The following is a 24,310-nucleotide window of genomic DNA, read 5'->3' on the forward strand; positions in this document are numbered from 1 at the left end:
AAATTATGGAGGCTTGTGCTTCAGGTTTAAAGGGAGGGTTTGGGGAAAATGAACCAACAATTGTGGCTTTAAAGCATGACAGGCAGACACAGTGCATGAGAAGAGGCTGGAAAAGAGGGTAGGAGAAAAGCCAGGAGAGATTACCAGGAAAGGATGGAGGAAGAAGGGGAGTGGATAGTCCAGGATAATGTGAAGCACCAGCTCAGGTGTAAGTTTGTTTCAGGTGTAAGTGAGGTGAAGCAGCCAGCAGAAGCCACAAACCTCTTCCTGTCAACACAAGTTGTCCTCAGACAAAATGAACAAAATCACAGCTCCAAAAATCGGTGAGAAGGTGAAATGGGAAAACAGTGCTGTGTGTGTATGTGTGTGTGTGTGTGTGTGTGTGTGTGTGTATGTCTAGTCTTAGTTTACAAGACAGATCACTTGCAACTAAGCTGATTTACAGGGATGTGAAAGAATACTTCAAGGATTTCAGGTTGTGCTTCTCCAAAAACTTTAGCAATAATTCACACATAATAGTGGCATCCTTCACACAAACCTTCAAGCACATTTTGCAATAATTGATTACGAGTACATTAATTCTTAGCATTTAGCCTTCTATGATGTGCGATGCGGCTGCAAATCTTGTTGTTGTCTGCAGATATTTTCGAACTAGCTGACAACCTGGATAATTGTTAGCATTAAGACATACAGACACACACCCACATATATCTGCCTGCTGGGCATTGCCTGTCTATGCCAAGTTTATGAGTCTCTCTGAACATAGGCCAATAAAATATGTCAATTAAAAAGATTTCAGAGGAGACTTACATCCCTTAAAAACATCATGGGATTTCAGCAGTTGTTGCCTATGACAACCACACACAAAAGCTATTCTTTTGAATAAAGAGTATTAAAACTTTCATGAACAGGGATTTGTCAATGGTCCTTCAAAAAAAAAGAAAGAAAAGGTAATTAAATTAAATGTTCAAATTAGCATATAATACCAAATGGTAATTGTTTTAACATTAACTGCAGCATAGTTCAAGATACTGTCACCTGCTTCACTGGAACATGCGAGTCATTACCTCCCTCGAGGGGACCATCTACCAATAATTCAGTGTTAATTGGGGGGTGTAATTGTTTATTCATATGAGAACAATATGTGCTGTGTGTTTATTATCAAGGGGATAAGGGGATTTTGTCAGCAAAAGTGGCATTCTGGGGCCTGCAATACTGACAAGCACTGAACCTTCAAAATTAAATTAGGCACTGAAGCTAACCCGTACAATCACAATTGATTGGTGGCTTGAAAAGAATAAACAGGGTGATCGACAAGCTGGACACAGACAATGCATAGAGAACTGCTCACAGCATCAACATCACTATTATCCAGCTCACAAATCTGCTAAAAAAACAATGCCAGAAAGCATAAGGTCCACAAATCAATTACCAGGGTCTGGGGAGTAGAATTATGCTAAAAAATTAGATTCAAAAGAAATTATGTTGAATGCGACTTATCTGCTTCTGAAACATGCCAACTGTATAATGAAGCCACATAACAACAGAAGAAAACCATGTTGTTTATTCCACATTGTAGAGCCTTGTCTGGTGGAAGCCTGAGCTCAATTCTAATGTGATCAGGTATCAAGGCTGTGCCCCTCTGACATCCACTTTGATCGCTGTGTTAGATTAACTTTCACTAAGTGCCATCACTGACAACAAACTAGAAAGAGCTCTATCAAGGAAAAAAAAAAAGAAAAACAGATCATGTGGTTGAGCAGGGCCTGTAAAGAATTAGATAAAAGCATCTCATTGCAACCCTTAAAGGCCAACAGAAAGCTGACACTACACCCAATACATAATGATAATACATACACAGAGGAACAATAATGATCATTGGACCCTACACCAAAACATTTCATAAACGCATGAAATTTGCGATTTTGAATTTCACTGCATGAAAAGTGGGATTTTCGTCAGTATGCGGCACTGTAGATTGTCGTGAAATTTCAGGTTTACGGCTGTTTACGGCAATTTGCAGGCAATGCAGAAAACTGCCGTGAATTGCAGGAAATTGACGTGGGCCTGGCTTGGCAGTCATCCCCCTATGACCCCCCTGCTCCTAATTCTAGGGGAGGCTATACAAATGCAAATCAGGGTTGCAGGGGGAGTTTTATCCCAGGTGAGATTTTTCTTTTTTTTTTTTTTTTTAAACAGTATGTTTATTCAAGTTTTTCAAAGAATGTTTGTACAAATGTCCAAGTAAAAAGAGGAAAAAACCCCCCCCCAAAAAAACCCCCACATATTATGCTGTAAGAGGAATTACAAAAAGGTTAACGTGGGAAAACGCACACAAAGACAAAACAAACAGGGCGTACAAACTAAGGCAATGACTTATCTTAACTAGTGCCAACATTAACAGAAAAAATAAAAAGTAAGAGGTAGGTAGCATGACATATTTTCAAGGTCTCCATCAAATTTTTCAAGATGGTCCAGGAATGGCTGCCAGATCTTATAAAATCCTCTCAGATTGTTAGACAGATTGTACCTGATTTTCTCCATGTGCAATAGGGATGTGAGTTCAGACAGCCCTGTCTTAAAAAGGGGCACTGCCTCTGACTTCCAAAGCATTAAAATGAGTCTTTTTGCAATTACCATTCCATACATTATGGTGTGTTGTACACGCATGCTTTGCGGCAACAGAAACATTGAGTACCCAAACAGTGCCACCTGTGGATCAGGCTTGAAAACACAATTGTACATCTCAGAGAACCATTGAAATACACTGCACCAGAAGTCATACAGCTTTGGACATGACCAGAAAAGGTGGGCGAGGGTACCATCTGCAGACTTACATCTCTGACACATAGGGGAAACAGTGGGATATATTTTATGAAGTTTAGTTTTAAAGTAGTGGAGTCTATGCATGACCTTAAACTGAATAAGGTGGTGTCTAGCATTAATGGAGCAATATTGTATTCTACTGAGACCTTCCCCCCAGACAATATCGTCAATCTGGATATTCAACTCCTCTTCCCAAGCAGTCTTCAAAGACTGGGTGGCACAGTCCACTTGTTCAGAGAATATCTTAACAAAGTTTGAAATCAGGTGTCTAGAATCTGGTGGGCCAAGCAAAAGATTATGAATCTTACTTTCCTCAGGGAGAGTTTCAAAATTATGTACGTTTTGGCGTACATAGTTTCTAACTTGCAGGTATCTAAAGAAATGTGTTGCTGGGAGGGAGAATTTATGTTGCAGTTGAGTAAATGAAGCAAAATGCTTATTAATGTACAAATCTTTTAGAGCAACTATGCCTTTTAGTTTCCAACTGTAAAAAGTTGCATCAGACAGTGAAGGTGGAAATGCATGATTATGACACACAGGGGCATAGACAGAGGTACCAGGTAGTTCGCAACATTTCTTAATCTGCTGCCATATTCTCAAACAGTTACGAATTATTTGGTTATTCAATTTTGAGTTGGGAAGACTAGGAGTTGAGAAAAGAAGAGCTGGAAGTGAGGTGTCTTTAACATCAACCTTGTCAATGGCAACCCAGGCTGGGGTTTCTGTTGAGACGCCAGGATTATAACCTTCAACCCAGTAAGCAAGAGCTCTAAGGTTCGCTGCCCAGTAATAATGCTGAAAGCATGGCAGTCCAAATCCACCCTTTTCTCTTGGTTTTTGGAGATGCTTTTTGGATATCCTATGGGCTTTAAAACCCCATATAAATGGCATGATTATTGAGTCCAACAACTTGAAGAAAGACTTGGTTAAAAAAATTGGAAGATTTTGAAACAGATAGAGAAATCTTGCCAGAGAAACCATCTTTATAGCATTTATACGGCCCACCATTGAAAGGGGGAGTGTGCGCCACTTTGCAATATCTCCTTTTAGTTTTTCCATCTTTTCATGAAAATTCCATTTAAAAATTAATTTTGGGTCTTTTGGAAGGGTTACTACAAGGTACTTCAACTTGTCTGTGACTTTAAATGGGAGTTTATGCAGAAACTCTGGTTTATGGTTTTTCCCAAGAGGCATAAATTCACTTTTTTGCCAGTTGATAGTGTACCCAGAAATGTCCTCAAATGACTTAACACATTGACTCCCAAGTCACGTAAAACTACGTTTTTACTGCCCATGCGTTGGCTCCCAAACCGTAAAAATACGTTTTTACGTTTTTTTTATGGATTCTGAATCTATACATTCTAATGCACATTCTGTGTGATTTTTGTAATTATGTGATGAACAGAACTGACATAGATGGCAGTCAAAAACTGGTGTCATCATCTGGACATTTTGATCATTACGCCAATGGCTTTGCGTCAACTCAAGAACAATTTTGATAACGCTGCACTGATTGTTGTGCATTTCCGCATTTTGTCCAATCGCACATGTCGGTTTCCAGAGGGTGGCGGTAAAGTAACATAAACAAACAACAAGAAGGAGAAGAAGACACGCAACAAGTCAGGAGGCGGTCTTATGAACAGGTTAGCTTAGCTTAGCTTTGCAATGTGCTGCGATCACGCTTGGAGGGAAAGGGAAGCCGATATCTCAGTTTGTTGTTGATTTTGGTGGATACCTGCCTTGGTTTAGCTAAGGATAGCTCGCTAATGGCGGCACCTAGAGACACGCAGTTTTGACCCACAAAGAGTTTAAAGTCTCAGCTTTCAAACGAGCCATAACATGTTTTAGTGGCCCTATCACATAATATGCTGTGACTGTACAAAAAACGTCAAAAAATGGTTTAGAACGCTGGGATTCTTCGACATAATTCTGTAAAAACCGCTGGCAGTCAATGTGTTAATAAGATCTAACAGAATAGGAATGGATAATTCAGGCTGTGACATAAAGATAGCCACATCATCAGCGTATAAAGACAGATGGTAGTCCACACCTCTTAAATGGATGGGATTGAGAGTTTCATGCTGTCTAATACGAACAGCAAGGGACTCAATACAAATTGCAAAGAGGAGTGGGCTAAGGGGACATCCCTGGCGCGTTCCATGCTGCAATCGGAATGAGGTGGACCTATCCTGATTTGTAAGAATGGAAGAGGACGGTTTCACATACACAATTTGAATCCAAGAGATAAAACGCTGACCAAATCCAAATTCGTCCAACACCCTAAACATATATGGCATTTCTATTTGGTCAAAAGCCTTCTCGGCATCTAGACACAAAACCGCCACCTCCTGGTCATTCTTGTAGTTATGGTACATTATATTAATTAATCTTCAAACATTAAAGAATGAAAATCTGCCAGGAATATAACCTGTTTGGTCTTTATGAACAATGGAAGTGATATGTTTATTTAACATATTTGCTATCAGTTTTGTGAAAATTTTTAAATCAGAATTCAATAATGCTATTGGGCGGTAAGATGAGGGTTCAGTCTCATCTCTCCCCTCCTTTGGAATAAGTGAAATGTTAGCTTCATATAAGGACTTAGGGAATTGTTGGTTTTCAAATCTCAAACATCCTAAGCAAGAGTGGAGCTAATTGTTTGTGGAATGTCTTGTACCACTCCATGCCAAAACCATCCGGCCCAGAACTTTTTCCATTGGGGAATGATTTTTTTGCATCTAAGATTTCTAAAGCTGTAATATCAGCATTAAGCGCTTCACATGCCTCATCACTTAATTTGGAGAGGTTCAAGTTCTCCAGCCACGTAGAAGTGTCACCTATAGCTTTAGATGTGTACAGTTGTTCATAATATTCCCTGAAGCGCTTGTTTATATCCATAGGGTTAGTAATAAGATCTCCTGATTTAGATTTTATCTTGTGTATGGCTCTGCTAGCCTGCAGTCCCCGTAACTGTCGCGCCAGAAGTTTCTGGGGTTTGTCTCCCAGCTCAAATTGTTTTTGTTTTAATTTAAATAGTTGGTTCTGTACCTGGGCAGATAGTATATCATTATATTCATATTTAAGTTTAATTATCTTCTGGAATATGACTGAATTAGGAGATGATTTATAAGTAGTGTCTAGCTGTGTTAAGTCCTTTTCAATTTCTACAAGACGCAGTTTCTTTTCTTTTCTCATGGAATTTTCATAAGAAATAATGTGACCTCTAATCACAGCCTTAAAAGCTTCCCATAAAGTTGAGTCTGTAACCTCATGGTTATCATTTGTTTCCAAAAATTCTGATATTTTAGAAGAGATAAACTGAGAAAAGGAGGAGTCAGAGAGAAGTGAGGGATGGAAGCACCAACTATACTGTAGTTTCATATGGTTGAGGTCAAGTACCAATGATGTTGGGGAGTGATCTGAGATTAAGATATTGTGATATTTGGTGGAGATTACATTTGATATCAGTTTTGAATCAAGCAAAAAGTAGTCGATTCTAGAGAAAGATTTGTGACGCTGTGAGAAAAAAGAATAATCCCTATGTGTAGGGTTCTGAAGCCTCCATATGTCAACTAGATAAGAAGATAACATCAAATTATTTACAGTTGCAGAGGCAGCAGAAGGTAACTGAGTTGGTTGAGAAGATCTATCCAGGTAATTGTCAATCACACAGTTGAAGTCACCCCCAACAATTACATTTGTGTCTGAGAGATTAGGCAGTAAATTAAAGACCTTGGTAAAAAAATGTGGGTCATCAAAATTGGGACCATATATATTTAAAAGTGTAACATGGTGTGAGTAAATGTGTCCTGTCACCAAGAGAAATCTACCATTAGGGTCACAAATAGTGGAAACATGCCTAAATGGAATATTTTTGCTAATTAGGATGGCCACTCCACGGGCTTTACTAGAAAATGTGGACTGAAAAATATGACTGACCCATCTGCACTTAAGCAAATTTGCTCTAGCTGGCTTTATATGAGTTTCCTGCAGAAAAATAATGTCTGAAGCTAAGGACTTTAAATGAGAGAATACTTTTGCCCTTTTAATGGCATGACCTAATCCACGCACATTCCAACTAGTAAAAGCGATCCCGGTGCCACCACCTCTTAAAGAAGAGCTATGCACGTCTAAGCACAGTAAAATGTACAAATGACGCCCTTAAACACTTAACATAACATAAAAAAGAACCAAGTAAAAAAAAAAAAACACACAGGTATATCCCCCCTACCCCCGTTCCACTTTCCCAAACAAAGTGAAAGCACGTTCCCTTCAAACAAGCATTGAGGCTGCCGGACCATAGCAAAGTAAAGTTTAGCCAAAGAGCCCTAAGCCCTCTCTCCAAAAAGCAATGTGTCCATTTAGATGAGAGAAGAAAAAAAAATAATAATAATAAATGTCCCGACCTGTAATTGTAAAAGGTGGTTACATACCAGAAAATGTATCAATTCAAAACATGCACTGTACTTGCAGTCAAGCCAATGTCTTTGCGAACTGCTCGGCTTCTTGCGGTGTGGAAAAAACTTGCTCCGATGTTCCCACGGTAACTCTGAGCCGGGCTGGGTAACGGAAACCGACCTTGGCACCAGCCGCCTTCAGCCTGTCACGAACTCCTTCAAACGCCTGGCGTTGTTTGGTCACCTCTGCAGGGTAATCGGGAAAAATGTGAATCGCCCTCTCGTTGTATGTCAAGGGAAACTGTTGGCGAGATAGTCGTAGTATTTTCTCCTTGATCTGCAAATGGTGGATCCTGGCTATCATGACGCGCGGCCGTGCCTCGTCATCTTTTTCAGATATATTACCCAGGCGATGCGCTCGATCCACCACAACAGGCTTTGGAAAGTTACTGGCGCCTAACAGTTCAGGGATAAACTTCTCCAAGAAGTCCACAGGGCGCATTCCCTCAATCTTCTCAGGTAGGCCAACAATTTTAATATTTGGACGTCTAGAGCGAGCTTCCAGATCAATTACTTTGGCGTGCAATGCACGGTTATCCTTCTGCAGTTCCATGCAAGTTCGCTCAACCTTCGCGAGGCGAGTGTCTTGGGTAGAATGAGCCTCCTCGATTGTGGTTACTCGATGGTCAAGACTCACCAAAGATGCTTGAGTGGATGCCAATGTTGCCTCTAATCGGTCAGTCATTGTTTTGTTCATGTCAGAGATGCTTTTGTTCATGCTCTGTATTGCCAAAAGAACGCTGCTGGTGTCTGTATCCGCGAGGTCCTCGGTGTCCGTTGGTGTTAGCTTTGGTGAAGCACGGGCTGCCGTCTCATCTTCTTTATCCTTCTTTCCACGTTCTGCCTTCGATATTTTTCCCATCTTTCCACTCTTAATAATCGATTAAATCAATAAAAGGTCGGGTGAACTGATATATTTTAGATTAAATGTCGAATTATATTACAATATGGAGAGGAGCTCAGGAAAACGTGTCTACTCCATGTGGTGCTCACTAGCGCCCCTCCCCAGGTGAGATTTTTCTAAAAGGTAAAATCTCTGGTACAAATAGATCAGGCTAAGTATAGCCTAATTATAGACTCTTACATTTTAGCTTGAATTGATTTATTTAATGAAAGTATGCTAGATTACAGAATTAGCTTTTTTGGCCAGGTTGGCGTAAACGAACAAGGAAATTGACTCTGGTTAATCTTTGCTCTCAAAGTACAACATTCAACAATAACATGAAAAAGAATAAAAAATACAGAACAGTAAGAATAAAATTAAGGCTACACATAAGAATATGACGCTATGGGTGGGAACGCAATTGCCTGGAGGGGGAGTGCAGCGGGGAACGTCTGCTTTCTTGTTGTCCCTGTCATCCTAGAGCTCAACCACTGTGCATAGTGGCATGACTATAGTGACCTTTTAATTGGTCTTACTTAAAGCAATACTATGTAACATTCCTACCTTAAAATAACAGCTTGAAAAAAATTGTGCGGCTTGAATGAGTTTTAAAATTACGATTGGCCTGTCTCCTATGCCCTTCGGGGGTCTGAGTTGGAAAAACTGCGCTATGTAACTTTGCTGGACCGGCCCGGGAGCTGAGCGGAAGTACTTTGACTTGCTTTCTGGCACACCTACCGCAAAAACAAATAGACCCCTCTCAAGCTCCCAGGAGGTTGATTACTCTTACCTTCTCAGTCGACATAGCTTGCACCTTCTGACTCCTTGCCGGTTCGTCAACAAACGTGAAACGTGAAAGCGAAAGGCTGTTGTATTTACGACAGTGTAACCGTACATTACCTCCAAGCCTGTAGGGGGAGCTCCATAATAGGCTTTTTGAGAAGTTACATTGTATTGCTTTAAATGCACAGTGGATATATTACCATCCACAATATTAATGAATGCTTTTGGATTTTCTCTCCCAAACTCGATTTTTGAAATAGCGCCTTCTGTGGTCATAATACCATGAATGAGAGAGTTCATAGTTGCAATGTTCACAGAAGCGCCGAGGTCTTTCCTTCCGTCTTGGGACTTCCATCTTTCAACAAACAAGAGTTTCACAGGCACACCTTTTTTATATCATAGACGTGAGCCAGGGCGAGCTTGTCTCGCGAGTCCTACCGTATAACAATAACCTCGCATGTGATTGGAGGAGCCCGACGAGCCTTCTACTCCTCATCACGTGAGAGGTCATGGCTACGGCTACTTGCACGACTAGCATATACACAAACATTATCGTACCTAGCTAGTTCTCAGACCTTCATCTCCGGTTCGTGTGGTTTTGCTGCCTTGTCTACACGCTAGTAAGGATTTTTGCTACAATGGCTGGACGACGTCTCGCATTTAGCTCTCCCGCCACAACCCCTCTGGTTGAACGCGACCAACTTCCAGCCAGTCCGCAGACCGACCACAAGAAACTGTTGGTTGCAATCAGCGGACTGTCTCGTCTGTTGAGTCGGGTTGCTACTGGCATGAACGAGCAGTTCAGTGCCGTTAACTCCAGGTTGCTGTCCAGAGGCTAACTCCAAGAAAAGAAGACGGGTGCACAATCCTAAGATTGCAGTAAGAATATGTTTGATGACTGCTAGCTAAGCTAAACGTACTATAAAACCACGCCTTTGTTGGTAGCCCAAGCTAAAAGTAACCCAGTAGCCTTGCAAAAGAACAACAGAAGCAGTGTAAGTTTCTTTATTAAAGTGTATTTTTTGTCTTGTAATTTACAGGAAGCCGTACGCCGACTTCACAACTCGGAGACCAATACTAGGCGCTACGATCCGGAGCAAGGGTAAGATTTAAATAATATGCTTTCATTCTTTTGTATGAGGAAATGGACACGTTAATAGATACCGATCTTAACTGTATAATTTGTTTTCACAGGCTAAACTCTCCTAACAACAAGGCCATCACCTCTTTTTTGCTAGGAGCTAGTCCAGATTTACACGATGCTGATAATGACGAAATTGTGTGTAAGTAGCTTTTTTTTTTTTTTTACTGGTTCTCCTTCCTTGCTTGATGTTACTGTGACTTACGTTTGATTTTTATTCATTCCACTCTCATTTAATTGTTTTCCAGCGGCCTGTAAGACGTACTATGAAAGCATACGCCGGAGTTTCCGATATAACCAGCCAGGACTTGCAGAGCAGGCGGAAGCTGCGAAGATTTCAGCTCGGAGTAGGTCGAGAAGAAAGAGGGTAAGACTTTTTTGTTGACTATTTTTCAGATGCATTGATAGATGTGTTGTGTCCATACGCAGTGCATAGCACAGTGCTGATTGCCTTTATTTATTTGTTTTTTTACAGCTGTTGGAAGAGAGACAGAGTGTGCTAGTAGCGGCCGAGGAGGAACTCTGGAAGTCCGCTACAGTAGACCTGATGTCCGACGAGGAAGACGGCACTGTTGGCGGGGTGTCTGGATGGATAGTTCGTTCTCCCTCCTTCCGTAGCCAGGACCTCTCCGAACTCTGTACTACGTTGCAGTCGCGATTGGAGGGGACTCCGAAGTACTGAGCGACCCACCATAAGCGTCTGCAACACGGCCAGCCCTCGCACAGAACGCCGCCTACTGCTCCGAGGCTGCAGAGCGGCAGTTCACACAGTTGTAGCCATAGCCGTGGGAACTAGGGGTGCAGGGGGTGCGGCTGCACCCCCTGCTGAATGTGCATTGCGAGATGGTGGGGAGCTAACAAAAATATATTTCATGAAAACCTATTGTACAGTCTCCTCTAATCGGGATTTGAACACGCGTCTCAAAACACAAACGTACCGACTCAAGCAACGGAAGCATGTCTCTTACCAAATGAGCCACTGCTCCGGTCTACCGATACAAAGTTGCTATTGACATCTGTAGCTACTCCGTAATGAGAGACAGCATGGTTTACTTATGTGGCCTATGCTTAGACTCGACTGTTCTCTGCTAGTTTGCATCCATTACAAATGCATCGATAAACATAATAAAATAGTAAAAAAAAAGGTTAAACAAAAATAAAGTTAAGACTCAGGACTCGCGTGCGGCACGCGAGTCCTGCTCCTGCGTGTAGGCTCATTCCATGAGGAGACTGAGAATGAACGGACCGTTCACAATGATTGGATACTGATGCCGTCTATCAAACTGCAATCTGCTCCTCCCTCCCCCTCCTTCCGCCTGTGCGCGTACCCTGCTCCGTGAACGAATTACGCGTCCAGAAGCTTGGCAGGAAGCTAAACTAGAGCCAGCTTGGCTAGCACCTAGCATTATTAAACGTATAGTTAGTATAAACTAAATACTAAATACTAAATACTAAATACGGCAACGATCGATGCTTGCTGTTAGAACAGCGCTCGTGCACCTTCGTGCTCGTGCGCATTCATGTACTCTAGAGGCGTGCCTTCGGGGGGGAAAGTGAAGAAAAGGGTTGGGACTTTTTACTTGTGTATTTTCAAAATGCAGCTTCGCTGGACTCAAAATCCAGGATCTCCTACCCTACCTTTAAGCCAGCTGCCGCCGAGCAGTAATGTACGCATAGTTATTTTTTTGAGTTTTGAGTTATTTTCGACGATGCTGTTATTGCAGCTACCTCCGCGCAGCATGTAGTTAATTCTTAATTAGTTCTGTTAGTGATTACTTTCGACTGATGCTGTGTGAGCTGACGTGGGACACATCACACACATGAGTTCAGTAGGCCTAATGTATAGGCTACCCTTGTTGCCATGAATTTTTAGTGCTTTAATAAAATGCAATATTTTACCAGTTGATGAGGCTGCATACTTTTTTTTGGAATGGTATGGGTGTTTGCGTTGACCATAACGAGGGCGAAAAAGCCGCCACTGACCTAAACTGTGTGTTCAGGACACGATTAAACACAATGTAACAACAGGAACTTAAACAACGTTCTAATATAATTAAAGCTCGCAACAATGTTGCAAAATATGCGCCCTTTACACACGAGTACGGATAGAGTTCCAGGGTCAGATTGCAGGAAAGGCTCCGTTTTTTGCTCATTAAAATATTTCATTGAAGGAAATATATACAGCTATTTATTGTATTTACATAATATTCTACAAGTTTGAGAACCCCCCCCTTTTTTTTTTTCTTTTTTTTTTTTAAACCGCACCCCCTGTTAAAAACTACTTCCCACGGCCCTGGTTGTTGCCAGGATTTTGGGTACTCTTTTTTGACTCTTTGTCAGCTACCCATACATGTTGTGTGGGCAGATCTCCTGTGTGTGTGTGTTTTGTTTTTGGTTTTTTTTAAATAAAGCTCTTTCTTTGCATAAACGTGTTTCTGGTAAATGTTCCTTGCCTCAATAAATTCAATCATGTCGTGTAGTAGCCTACATAAGAGAACAATGATATACAGCATAATAGCATTTAAATTAAATAATAAATATATAATAATAATCTAATAAATATATATATTATAATATAACATTTATGAGCCTGCCTACTGGTAGCTCTGCCAACCAATCATGAGTGATTTTACTTGTTTGAAAAGTAGTGGTTTCATCCAATCCTGAGTAAGGACATTCAGCGCCAGGCGCGCGGTTTCTGCATTCATATGTTGATTAGAGCCGTGAGCATGGTTCGTTCCCGACAATTTGTGGCACCGACAAACGCCACGTTCGCAGCCTGTAAATTGTCGTTAACTGCCGAAAATTAGGGAGATTTTCGACGAAAATCCCACTTTTCATGCAGTGTTTGCCGCTTGGAAATCCTTCCTGGAATTCCAGACTGGGGGCGGGGCTTCCGTGTGACGTCACAAGTGCCATGGTTTTTCCTGGCTGCTGCTATTGTAGTATGCTTGTTGAGTGGTGAAGGCTGAGTACCAGTGGTATGACGCAGACATAACAATAACCTGGCTAAACTAAAATTTTATATGATAAAAAAAATCAACAAAATCACCCATAAAACAAAAATATTCATTACATTACATCATTACAAGTGATTTAGACAACTTTTTGTATCATCCTCATTATTCCTTCTACAGGAATGAATAAAATTCTTTTTTTTATCCCTTTCTGGGTGGAAACAGTAAAACCTTGCCTATACACTATTATCACTGTTCACTGGCAGCAGCTGCTCCTCGCCGGGTGGTGTGAAATATATTCTAAACAGGCCATTAAATTTCTAAGATATGCACTTTTAAAATCTGCAACTGAACAAAAATCGTCTCAGCACAGGATGCACACACCGACATCTACCTGTAAAGAGAAACATGGCTTTAAGAAGCCCGTCTGTGATCCCAAAGAGGAAAACTAAATGACAATATTTCAAATCATCACCACAGCTTCTGACTGTGCAGAATCAATTGACAACCAGTGATTTAACTCAAACAATGATCCTCTCCCAGCCAGCATGTCCATGTGGGGCCCATAAGGTTTAAATTTGGGCTCCAGAAAAGGGGTTTGTCCAAACCCCAAGTGGGTTTGTCCGCAGTTTCCACGGTGGCCTCACCGGTGTTTGCCCATGGGTTTCAAAGTGCAACTTGAGGGTTAGGGGTTAAGGTTACCCTAACCTTTAAATTATTCCAGGCAATACAGATAAACACATCACACAAAGTAAAAGAATGTTCACATTCAAATTGGTTAAATGCAAAGTACAACCAAAGCCACACAGCAACTTGAAACCCACATGCTGGCTGGGTCTGTTTCTTTTCATCGTTGTCAATATGAGGTTGAGTATATCTTTTGAGCAGATACACTTATTTGTATCACTGATTGATACATGGTCTTTGAGTATGTGAGCTGGTGTGACCTTGAAGAGATTTAAAGGCCAATTCAAATCACTCAGCAATGCAGGACTCATCTGACAGGAGATGTAGCTTCTCTCAGTAACTCTACCTGATGTTCCCTTTTTCCTTAAACTTTCATACTGACTACTGTAGTGTTTACTCATAACCATCAAGTGTTAGTTGTTGCTAACAACGAGATGAAAACTAATGCTCAAGTGGCTCATTGATAATGAAAGCATTAGTTTCCATAATAATCACTGAAGCCTTTTTAAAATTATGGCTCCACTGGCTAGATTGTGAGTTTTGTGTACATGTAGCTCTTTGTCCAGCTACTGCTAATCCCCTTGTTCACAGCTGTGAATAAGTATGTCAACATGCCTGGTTAAATCAAGAGAAAAGATGTGGAATCTGGATATTCTGGATATTCATATGCTTGACTGCAAATATGTGACCTTTAAGTTAAGTTGAATGTGAGCGAAAAACAGACAATGTGATTATTGCTGGAGGCTGCTATCCTTTTTTTCATGGTGTCCAATCATTCTTTTGTTGTTGGACATTATACCAGAAAACATATGGGAGTCACGGTTGGCAACTGCTGATTTGCAAGTGAGTCTGAAATGCACATGTGATGGCTAAGTGAGGCTTCAACTGAGTTTAGGGATGCAGGGATGATATTGGTAAGGTTATTATTTACATTTATACCATATGATAAATACCATAACACGAATGAACAAACTTCTGTTGTAATCTTGTCATTATCATGTCATTACATTATCGTCTGCTTATCCAATGTCAGGTCAGGCAGGAAACAGGTCCAGGAGGGAACCACAGACATCTCTCTCCTCAGTAAAACTCTCCAGCTCCTCTTGGGGGATCCCAAGGCATTCCCAGGCCAGAAGGGATGCAGTACAATGCCTCTAGCAAGTTTTGGGTCTGCCCCAAGGCGTCCTCCCAGTTGAACGTGCCCAAAAAACCTCCAAAGGTAGGCGACCAGGAGCCATCTTAACCAGATGCCCAAACCATCTCAGCTGACACTCTTTTGGCATAAGGTGGCCTGGTACCAGGTACATGTATGAACCACCTTATGCTCATACAGGGAGGATATCTATCCCAGTTATGCCGCTGAAGGTTACTCCGTCATTGCCCACATAGACATTGAAGTCCCCCAGGAGAACAATGGAATCCCCAGGTGGCACCCCCTCCAGGACCTCATGCAGAGACTCCTGCAGAAGGCTGGGTAATCTGAGCTGCTGTTTGATGCATATGCCCAAATAATAGTCAAAACATTCCCTTTCGCAACCCTCTTGCTCACTTGGAAGAAGTCCAACAGGTGCTCATCCTTGAGCCTCTCTACCCAGGCCAGGCTGCACCATGGGGTGCCCATTTCCCTTTTCTGGGCGAGGTGACTCCTTTACACTAGTGCAACTCAATCAAGGTCTTTAAATCGCTCTTAGTCTGATCCCTTCCCTGAGACCAATTTGCCAAGGAGACCTTACCAGGGCCACCACCCCCGACAATGCCCAGCAACACAGTTATTGTAATGTTATGTAGCCTATTTCCCGTTACTCATTATACAGAGGAATAAAGTAAATGTCTGGAGTATATAAACACGTTTCATATTTTAGATTCTGGGAGCCAACCCGATCTTCAATCCCCTCTGATTTAAAACCTGTGTAGAGCAGAGAGAGAAACGATCATGATCGTAATTCATGATTATAAATCCACTTGTCGACAACTTGACCAGCAGAGCCAAGAAAAGCAAACACAACACCGAACAAGAGAGCTAATTAGTTATTGCTCTCTCTTTGCTGCATTTATCACTGTGCGTTTTCTCCCAAAACTACAGTATGTCATAACAAAAGTATTTTCAATTTCTTTTTGCTCTATTTATTATGCCAAAAATGTGTTGTTATCGAGTTGGTGAGGTATGAGGTGGTCCTGTAAAGCAATACGGTGTGATACCTGGCAGGATGCAAAAGTTGTGAGCTGCAGTATCTCAGACCCTGGGCAGTTTTTCGGCCCGTGAATGTGCACATAATACTTTACATACACCTCCAACTCTAAGCCTACACACATTTCACAGATGAACTCACGTGACCCAGGGCACAAATTCAATCAATTTTTCATATAGTTGCCATATGGACGCAGATGCAGGTCTTTAAAGTTAAAGGAGGGCAGGAGCACACAACGTCCATGTCTACATGAATTTATAGAGCGTTTGTGCTTATGTTTGCTCTGTGGTTAGACTTAGTTTATCTAAATTTTTACAGGAGGTTCTGAAAACGTATCATCTTCTATTTTACCTGATGGAACTCCCTTTGGTGCTGAACGGCCCCCACGTCGCCTCCTATGGGCAGCTGCTCCGACAGCTCCTCGTCCTTGGCTGTCAGCCATTCTATGATCTCCTGCAGAGAGAGCTGCAGCTTCCCGCTGTTGTCGGAGAAGGCTTCTAGCCGTGCCCTGCCAACAAACACACAAAGTTAATTTAGCATACATTTCCGACACAACACCCAAATCCTGCAGATGCCATGTGATCTCCGCATACCACTGTCCAGAATGGAAAAATAGTATTTACTTTGATAAGATTTAAAACACTCATTTAAAGGTTTTGGGTTTTCCAGATATAAACCCTTCTTTGTAATTCAATAATAATGCAAGGGTTTTGTTATCTTTAAGAATTACCTCGAAGCAGGTCACATTGTATTGAGCAGACTTTTTCCTCTTTTTTTACATAAAAAAAATAAAGTAAACTTTTGAGAATAAAGTCAGATTGTCAGGAATATGGTCAAAATGTTGTGCTTTTAAGTTGAAATTCGAGAATATAATAAACAAAAACATACTGGATATATTCTACATTGTTGTCAGACATCTGACCCAGTCGGTCATAGATACACTTTTACTTTACAGCCCATAGTTGACCCATATTACATTGCAGCTCTTTTACAATTGTAGGTCATATTTTTTTCGGTCAAGTCCAAATGTTGGATCTGTCATCTTTTTAATAAACTGTGGTCTTCAACTTCAAAACAAGCTTTAAATATCCCCAAGAAGCAGGTTGAGTATCTCCAAAAGTAACAAGAGACAGTAACAAGAAAATTTACCCTTCAGCAAGCTCTTATAAGCCAAACTTACAATTCAAGCTATAATGCTCATATGAGAGAGCCTCTGTGCAGCCTGTGCATGGCACTCAGGTGATTTTATTCAATGAGATAGTCCTGGTTTCGTTATTCTTCTGTACAGAAGCCACACAGATAAAAGTAACATGCAAATTTGGGTAGCAAAATGTCTGCAAAGCCAAAGCAGATGAACACACAAAGCAATTAAAGATAGATGTGCGATGGGGTGGGGGTTCAACATTGTTTTATCAGGGAGAGAAAGCCTCTATAAAAATAAACTCATCCTCGTCTCTGCCTCTTACACTGACTGGAAACATAAATTGTGTCTTTAAACATTCAAATCGGAAAGTGCTTTTTGAATGCAAAACAGAATAATGTGAACAAAAGTATTATTCTTACTTCTGCCTAACAGTGATGAATTCATTATTCTGAAAGCATCAAAGCATGTGAAAGGTTGAATGAAATAATAGGCTGATTCTAGAGGGAAAACTGAACATTTACAGCTTTATTTACATTATTTTACACAAATCATCAACCGATGAGGATGTAGATTTTTTTTTCTTCTTGTTTTTCTGCCTGGCACGTGTAGTTTTAACAAATATCTTTCAGTATATTTTATATATTTAGCATTCAAAGAAAAATTCCAGATGCTTTTTAAGAGTTAGTTTGTTTCAAAATAATCTCCAAACAATACAAGCGACTATCTAAAGCTGACAACACTTTTGTTTTAAATCAGCAAAGTCAGTTCTGACCAACAAGAAATTAGAAGTATCAACATATTGTATCTGGACCTTCTGAACCCTAAACAACCCAGAAGTTTGATGGTAAGTTTACCAGCATTATAACTGTAAACGTCATATGTAACATACAAATGTGCAGAGTTTGAAAAACAGATCTAAAACCAAATAGTAAAGGTATAAGCGATCAACATGCAGAGCTGGAACACATTCAAGCCAAGCATTTCTGCAATCCCAAACCTTGGATAAAGTATGTTCAACTTGCAGCAAGTGTACATTCCAATACTAACAGTGACAGATGTGGTGGCATATACAAGAAAAGGTGAGAAAGCTTCTCAGATTGCTGCAGGTTTTCTGTAGGAAGCTAGAAACAGAAAACAGAGAGAATTTATCTACTTGTCACCTACCAGCTGTATAAGAGATGTTAGAGGCAAGCTCCACTGCGGTATCAGTGGCACAGCTGGCACTGGAGGGATGAGGGCATCGTGAAAGCTTCCCTGTGTTTCAATTACACACATCATGGGCCTGCACTCAAATATCATTATCCCTGCACATCACAATTTGCCAGCATGTCACATCACAGATGTTGAGTGGGGATGAGCTTTCTTCTTTTTTTTGTCTGGATTTTCAGATGGCAGATTAGGTGAAATAAAGCAACACTTAAAGATTTAAAATGAAATTCTGCAAGACACTGGGTTACCTCTTCTGAGGCTCCAAACACTTATCTGTCCTCTTTCAACCTCCATTATTAACATGCTACCATTAGCAGTGCCATGTTAGTGACTGAAAAAGTACTGCAAGGCAATTTCCTCCAAATTGAATTTGGCACAGATGAGTTCTGACATGAGGAATTAGGTATCACTTCAGGGATGCCAGTTCCAGGAAGGCATGTTAGAAAAGCTTTGAGCTTTAAATAGGAAAAAAAAGAAAAAGAGAAAAGAGGAATCGAGTCTGTAGGAGTTCGGAATTGATAGGCCTCTTTTTTTCTGTGCCAGAAAGCCTGAGGAAGCAAACCATGATGTCCCTTTGCCTCTTGTTGCCCCCTTCAGCTCTGCTCAGTGAGGTAATTGGATCAGAGCAGAACTGTTTTTTCTGTGGCCTCACCAGAACAGCCTTTCGATCCATAACAGGTGTGAAAGTGCACACATATATGCAACACACACATTCAACATGAATGTGGCGAGGTTTCTCTTTTTCAAGTCAGTGCAAAACATGGGCCTCGGATATGTCTGAGTAAGGTCATCCATCAAAGAATGACCCTGGAACTTTTGTAGAGAGGCTTCAAAATGCGTCAAAACAGACAACAGAGATTAATAGTGGAAAAGTGTGGGGGGAACACACATACACACACCGTTCACGGTACACTCGCCGATCACTACTGCTTCCATTATGCACACACAGTGGGTGAGACAAATACAGCACTGCTTGTGTTGTAATGGAATTTTAGCCACATGACAGGTGCTGCCAGGAAAAAGTCCTGCTCTGCCAGATTGCAGGTAGGCCAGGCTAAAGGTCAGCTGGTATGGGAAGCTGAACGACAATATTTTAAACAAGGAGATGCCAGGAATTTGGAGTGTCCACAGAATAAACATGCAGAGTATTTGGACTTCTTTATCCTTATCTGTTCTACTTTCTCGTCAAATTTGTCAAGAGTTTAAAATGAAAAAAAAAAAATGTTTTTACAAAAAGCACCTCTCTCATTACAGTGAAAAGAGCAATGATGAAATTGCTTGAAGCAAACAAAATTGTATCATTGTTGTCTGGGAAACCAAAATGATACGAGCTAAAACTTGCTGCAGAATTGGGGTATAATTTGTGGGTATGCCGTTAAGGGGCCAGTGTTTCTTTTCTCATGTGTCTATGCATGAAATCTGCACGGTATCTTTTAACTTATCTGGACTGTTGCTTGTTTTTAAATTCATTTCAATTATTTTATTTGTTTCTCTTTATATTCTTTTATGTATTTTTAATGCTTCTTCCTACTCCCTGCTGCAATGTTTTTATTTTATGTAAAGCACTTTGAATTGTTTGTACATGAAATGTGCTATACAAATAAATTTGATTTGATTTTGATTTAACCATTTGTTTATAGTGTGCATTTAACTTCATTTTGCTGATTTGATGGAGTTGATGGAGACTCTTCACACTATAAATGAATTGTTGACATTGGTTGTTTAACAGGATTAATTGCTGTATGTCAGTGAGTGTTTCTCACAAGTCCTTAAATGCATGCAAGTGTATTGTGAGTGTTAGAGTGACTCATCTCCCCACGTCTTCAGTTTATTTGGAGGTTTACTTTCCCAAGTTCTCTTCGGTGTCAGCTTAGAATAGCATCGATAAGAAGGCCTGTGTCTGTGTGAGGACAACATAGTAGGAAAATTACCTGCCTGAAAGGTTTGTTCAGGTTTGTGTGCGCGCTCCTCTATATGCCTGCTCAATAAGAGCCAGAAGGCTTGATGACAATGGCAGTACTAATCAATACAAATGGGCTAATAGGGCTGGAGTGCATGCAGTCCTTCCGGTGTCTGTCCATAACACAGAACAGATCTGGCATCACCAGAGAAATAGTTACATATTACAGTCCAGTACAGTCTGAACTGAAACTTATCATAAACCAAGACACTGTCAAACAAACCTTTCCTACTGTACAGTCTTTCCCCAAGGACCAATGAGGCTCCTGGGAAAAAAAAATGTCTCTTTAGAATGCAATTCTAAAAGGCACTGAATCTTTAGAAGTGGGACTTGCAGGACAGAGGGTTTCTAATCGTTTTTTAGAATACTCACAGTATTGTAGTTCAGCCACCATAATTATGAATTTGTTTTCCATTGAATGGTAGTAACAATTTTATTTGAAATGTTTTTTTTTCCCTTAGTTGTTGTCATAATTGCATTGTCTTGGTGCATTCTGGATTTGTCATCACGATTGAAGCTGTCACAAAATCATTGATTCATGTCATGAGTTTAGTGGATGCTACATTTCAATGGAAAAAAACGCTGAAAGAGCAGTTCAAACTTTGTGTCGTTTCATGAATAAAGCTGTGAGCCTGCACAAAGGCAAAAATGTGCATACGCATTCTGTTTACAAAACATATTATTATATTCTCATAAATCTCAATCATTATCAATTTGCAAGCACAAAATTTTCACTCCCACAATTAACCATGAATTGCTGTTGACCCTCCTGGGTTAGGTACTTAGTCAGAGATAAACTGTCTTTGCACCTGAATCAAAAAAAGAATTACAACAAAAGCCACAGGAAAGAAGAGGTGTAATTTTACTGAATATGAAGGTAAAACACTCAACAGTGACATAGAGAAAAGAAGTCTGGAATCACAAACAGATGAAATGAAATGAGAAACAGAAGCTGAAACTCAGATCTCTTCAAACTGTGCTGGAAATGCAAACAACCAGGAATTTAAAGGGAACCTTTTAGTTATTTGAAAACAGTTTCACACACTAAAAGTTCCTTGATGCATTGGGTGGAGACCTTTTCATTTCTGGAATTTTGCTTAACGCAAATGATTCACAAGAGATAAAATATTCCACCCATGTTTAGGGAGACTGATCTTGGATATGAATGTGAATACACAGATTTCTGCTGCAGCAGCTGAGGTAACAATCAACATCTGTGAAAATGGCACTGAATTGATATCAGCTCATCAGTTTTGTGGTTGTGGAGAAGAATCCTAATCACAATGTTGAGGGTGGAAATATAAAATTACATAGCTGTTAAATCTTGAGCTTTGTATTCAGGTGGAAAAATACTCTGCATGCTAATCACAGTCATATCTCCACACTTTTGACAGTTAGAACCCAAAGTAAATAATATGTTCACACAGAAATCCAACTCCCCACACAGTAAGAAAGGTTACAGAGAGGAATTTAATGCTAGCTCTGATGATTAATTAATGCAGGGAGATTTAAGCAGTGTTTCTGCCGTTTTAGGAGCAGGGAGCTTGCGAGTTTGTTGCCTTGGGGCCCAGAGAGGCTTTGAGCACAGCCATGTTTCTCTCTCTCTGTCTCTGTCTTTCTCAGTTGCAGAGATGCTGAAAAGCAGGCAAGGAAAACTGACTTGTGTGACTATTCAAAATCCATTGGAGTTGATATACAATAATGATGTATTATACTACAATTGCAGCAATGTTTGGCCACAAAGCCACTTGTCTAATTTGAGGGTAATTAGCAAGTGCATATATCTCATACCTGCGTTTTTCTCTCAGTGGGTAAACAGCAAATATCCTCAGTGTTATCTGGTACAGAAAAGAGCAGAGGTCCGTTTCACGTAGCAGGTTTAGTGAAAACTCTGAGTTGGTTAACCCTGAAATGAGGGAAACCCTGAGTTTTCCGTTTCACAAAGGGAGGTAACTCAACCCCGAGAAAGAGGGGTAACTCTAGCCTGTTTCACAAAGAGAGGTAACTTAACCTCACGGTCAGTTACCGGAGTAACAGACTCTCTGAACCTAACCTGGTCGGGACCAGGTTTTATTCAAGAAACCTTGAGTTTCTTTCTGTCTCCGCCCTCTTTCAGCCACACACGCCATTTGATTTCCTCATTCGTTCAGTCAGCAGAGCGAGTTCTTCTACTTCTAGAAGTCCATTAGGCACAGTAGGAGGCGACTTTTTTCACGAACATGGCCTTTTGACAACGATCCCGTGGATGAAGGTGCAGCATTATTGCGCAGAGAAATAAATATTCGTCGGAGATGGTTATCAGACCGCATAGATTTTTGCATTTACAGACAATTATCTTTTTGAGCGGCACCATCACAATGTGTTGGGACAAAAGAAAAAGACATAAAAGACAAATAAATATTTGTATGAATAGGCTTAAAAAAGACATAGGCCTATTATATTTTATAAAGGCACTCGTGTCTTGGGGGTGGATTCCCTCCAGGGATTCCCTCAGCCACTTCCCTCCCGTTAGAGGTGGTGGTGCTGGGCACCACCCGTTTTACGGGCATCTGCCTCCTTTCTGTTGGCTCAGTAGAAGTCTGTGTTAGTTTAAATAGGCATAAGTATTTAACAGAACATGATATAGATGATGACTCTAAATTGTCCTTAGGAGTGAGTGTGAGTGTGCATGGTTGTTTGTCTCGTTTGTCTCTGTGTGGCCCTGTGATGGACTGGCGGCCTGTCCAGGCTGTACCCCGCCTCTTGCCCATTGACCACTGGGATAGGCTCCAGCCCCCCCGCGACCCGACAGACGGATTCAGCGGTGTATAGATAATGGATGGATGGATGGTATAGATGAGAAGACATAGTTTATGTGTGTGAAAACAGCATTATGTTGGGAATAAAATAACTGCACAGTCAAATAGCCACTTAATATTTACTTTACAGTGTAAAACATGATCAAAATGAGGTACCTCCATGCCGAGGTCTCACCTGTTTGAGCAATGTTTTTATATTTCATCTTAAACTGGTGCAAAGTTTGCTTCTCCCCCGCGGGATTGCACCTAAATGAAATAAATGAATGGGCTACCATTCAAGCAGTTTCCCTGTAATATTATTGGGATTGCAAAGGACTACATTTAAACTTACACTTTTGCTGCTGCAGCAGTGTTGCACTTATTTCTAAAAACGTATTGAAACTCGCCATATGAGCGCATTAAGATTTCCAATTCGAGGTTGGTGAAAAACGTAGCCCCTCCTCTTCCCCGTTGCCAAGGTGACTCGTCGAATCGGGGCTCCATTGATGCTGGCTTTTTAAAGTTGTGGTGCACGCGCTAAACTCAAGGTGAACCTACTCAGAGTTGATTAACTTCACTCAAATCAGCGTTTCTGGAACCGAAAACTCAGGGTTTTCTATCTCAGAGTAGATCAACTCAGAGATCAGGAATAGACTCAGAGTTGGTTGAACCTGCTTTGTGAAACGGACCCCAGGAGTCTGCACAGGAGTATAACAGTTTCGTTTCAGATTCAGGTATTTTTTAAAGCTCCATGAGGTAGTCGAGACACAGATGTCATGGTAAAACTACCAAGGATGTGACAAAATGATACTATGAATGATAATGTCTTCCCAAAGGATCCTGCTGTCTGTGGGTCACACCATCCCATTATCTGTCCTTCTTATCTTTTATTTTGTTTACTGACGAGTTAGTTTTTACTCTTAGCTGTATATATTCTGCCTATTTTTTCTTGCAAGATCCCTCTCATTTGCAGCCCACTCGTCCCTGTTCGGATAATTGTTTATTGCTTCCTGTGTACTTAAATTTCTGTTTTTAGACTACCTTCTTCTGCAGCATCTTTAGTTCTTGTTTTCTTGAGTAATTAAGTTTGACCTATTCTCGTCTGCCACTCATCAGTTAGTCTGTTTACAACCAAATTGTCAGGTCTGTGAGTTTTTGTCACGTATTTAGTTCCTGTTTAGTTTTTAGCCTTGCCATGTTTTAGTTTTCTGTCATGTCTTAGTTTTGTTAGTTTCCAAGTGTCTATTCTTTAGTTTTTCCATGTTCCCCATAGTTTCTGTTGCCCTGCCATCACCTT

General features: G+C 40.8%; 1 protein-coding gene across 1 annotated transcript in view; it reads right to left on the minus strand.

Moving 5' to 3' along the window:
* The window catches only part of drp2 (dystrophin related protein 2), a 111,204-nt gene that overhangs the window by 61,427 nt on the left and 25,467 nt on the right, over window positions 1–24,310 (minus strand). Inside the window, exon 3 of the mRNA XM_075481699.1 lies at window positions 16,275–16,431. Within this exon, the coding sequence (XP_075337814.1) occupies window positions 16,275–16,431 (157 nt within the window). The remainder of the gene's footprint in view (window positions 1–16,274; window positions 16,432–24,310) is intronic.

Source organism: Odontesthes bonariensis, chromosome 13, assembly GCF_027942865.1.
Source record: "Odontesthes bonariensis isolate fOdoBon6 chromosome 13, fOdoBon6.hap1, whole genome shotgun sequence".
Classification (NCBI taxonomy): domain Eukaryota; kingdom Metazoa; phylum Chordata; class Actinopteri; order Atheriniformes; family Atherinopsidae; genus Odontesthes; species Odontesthes bonariensis.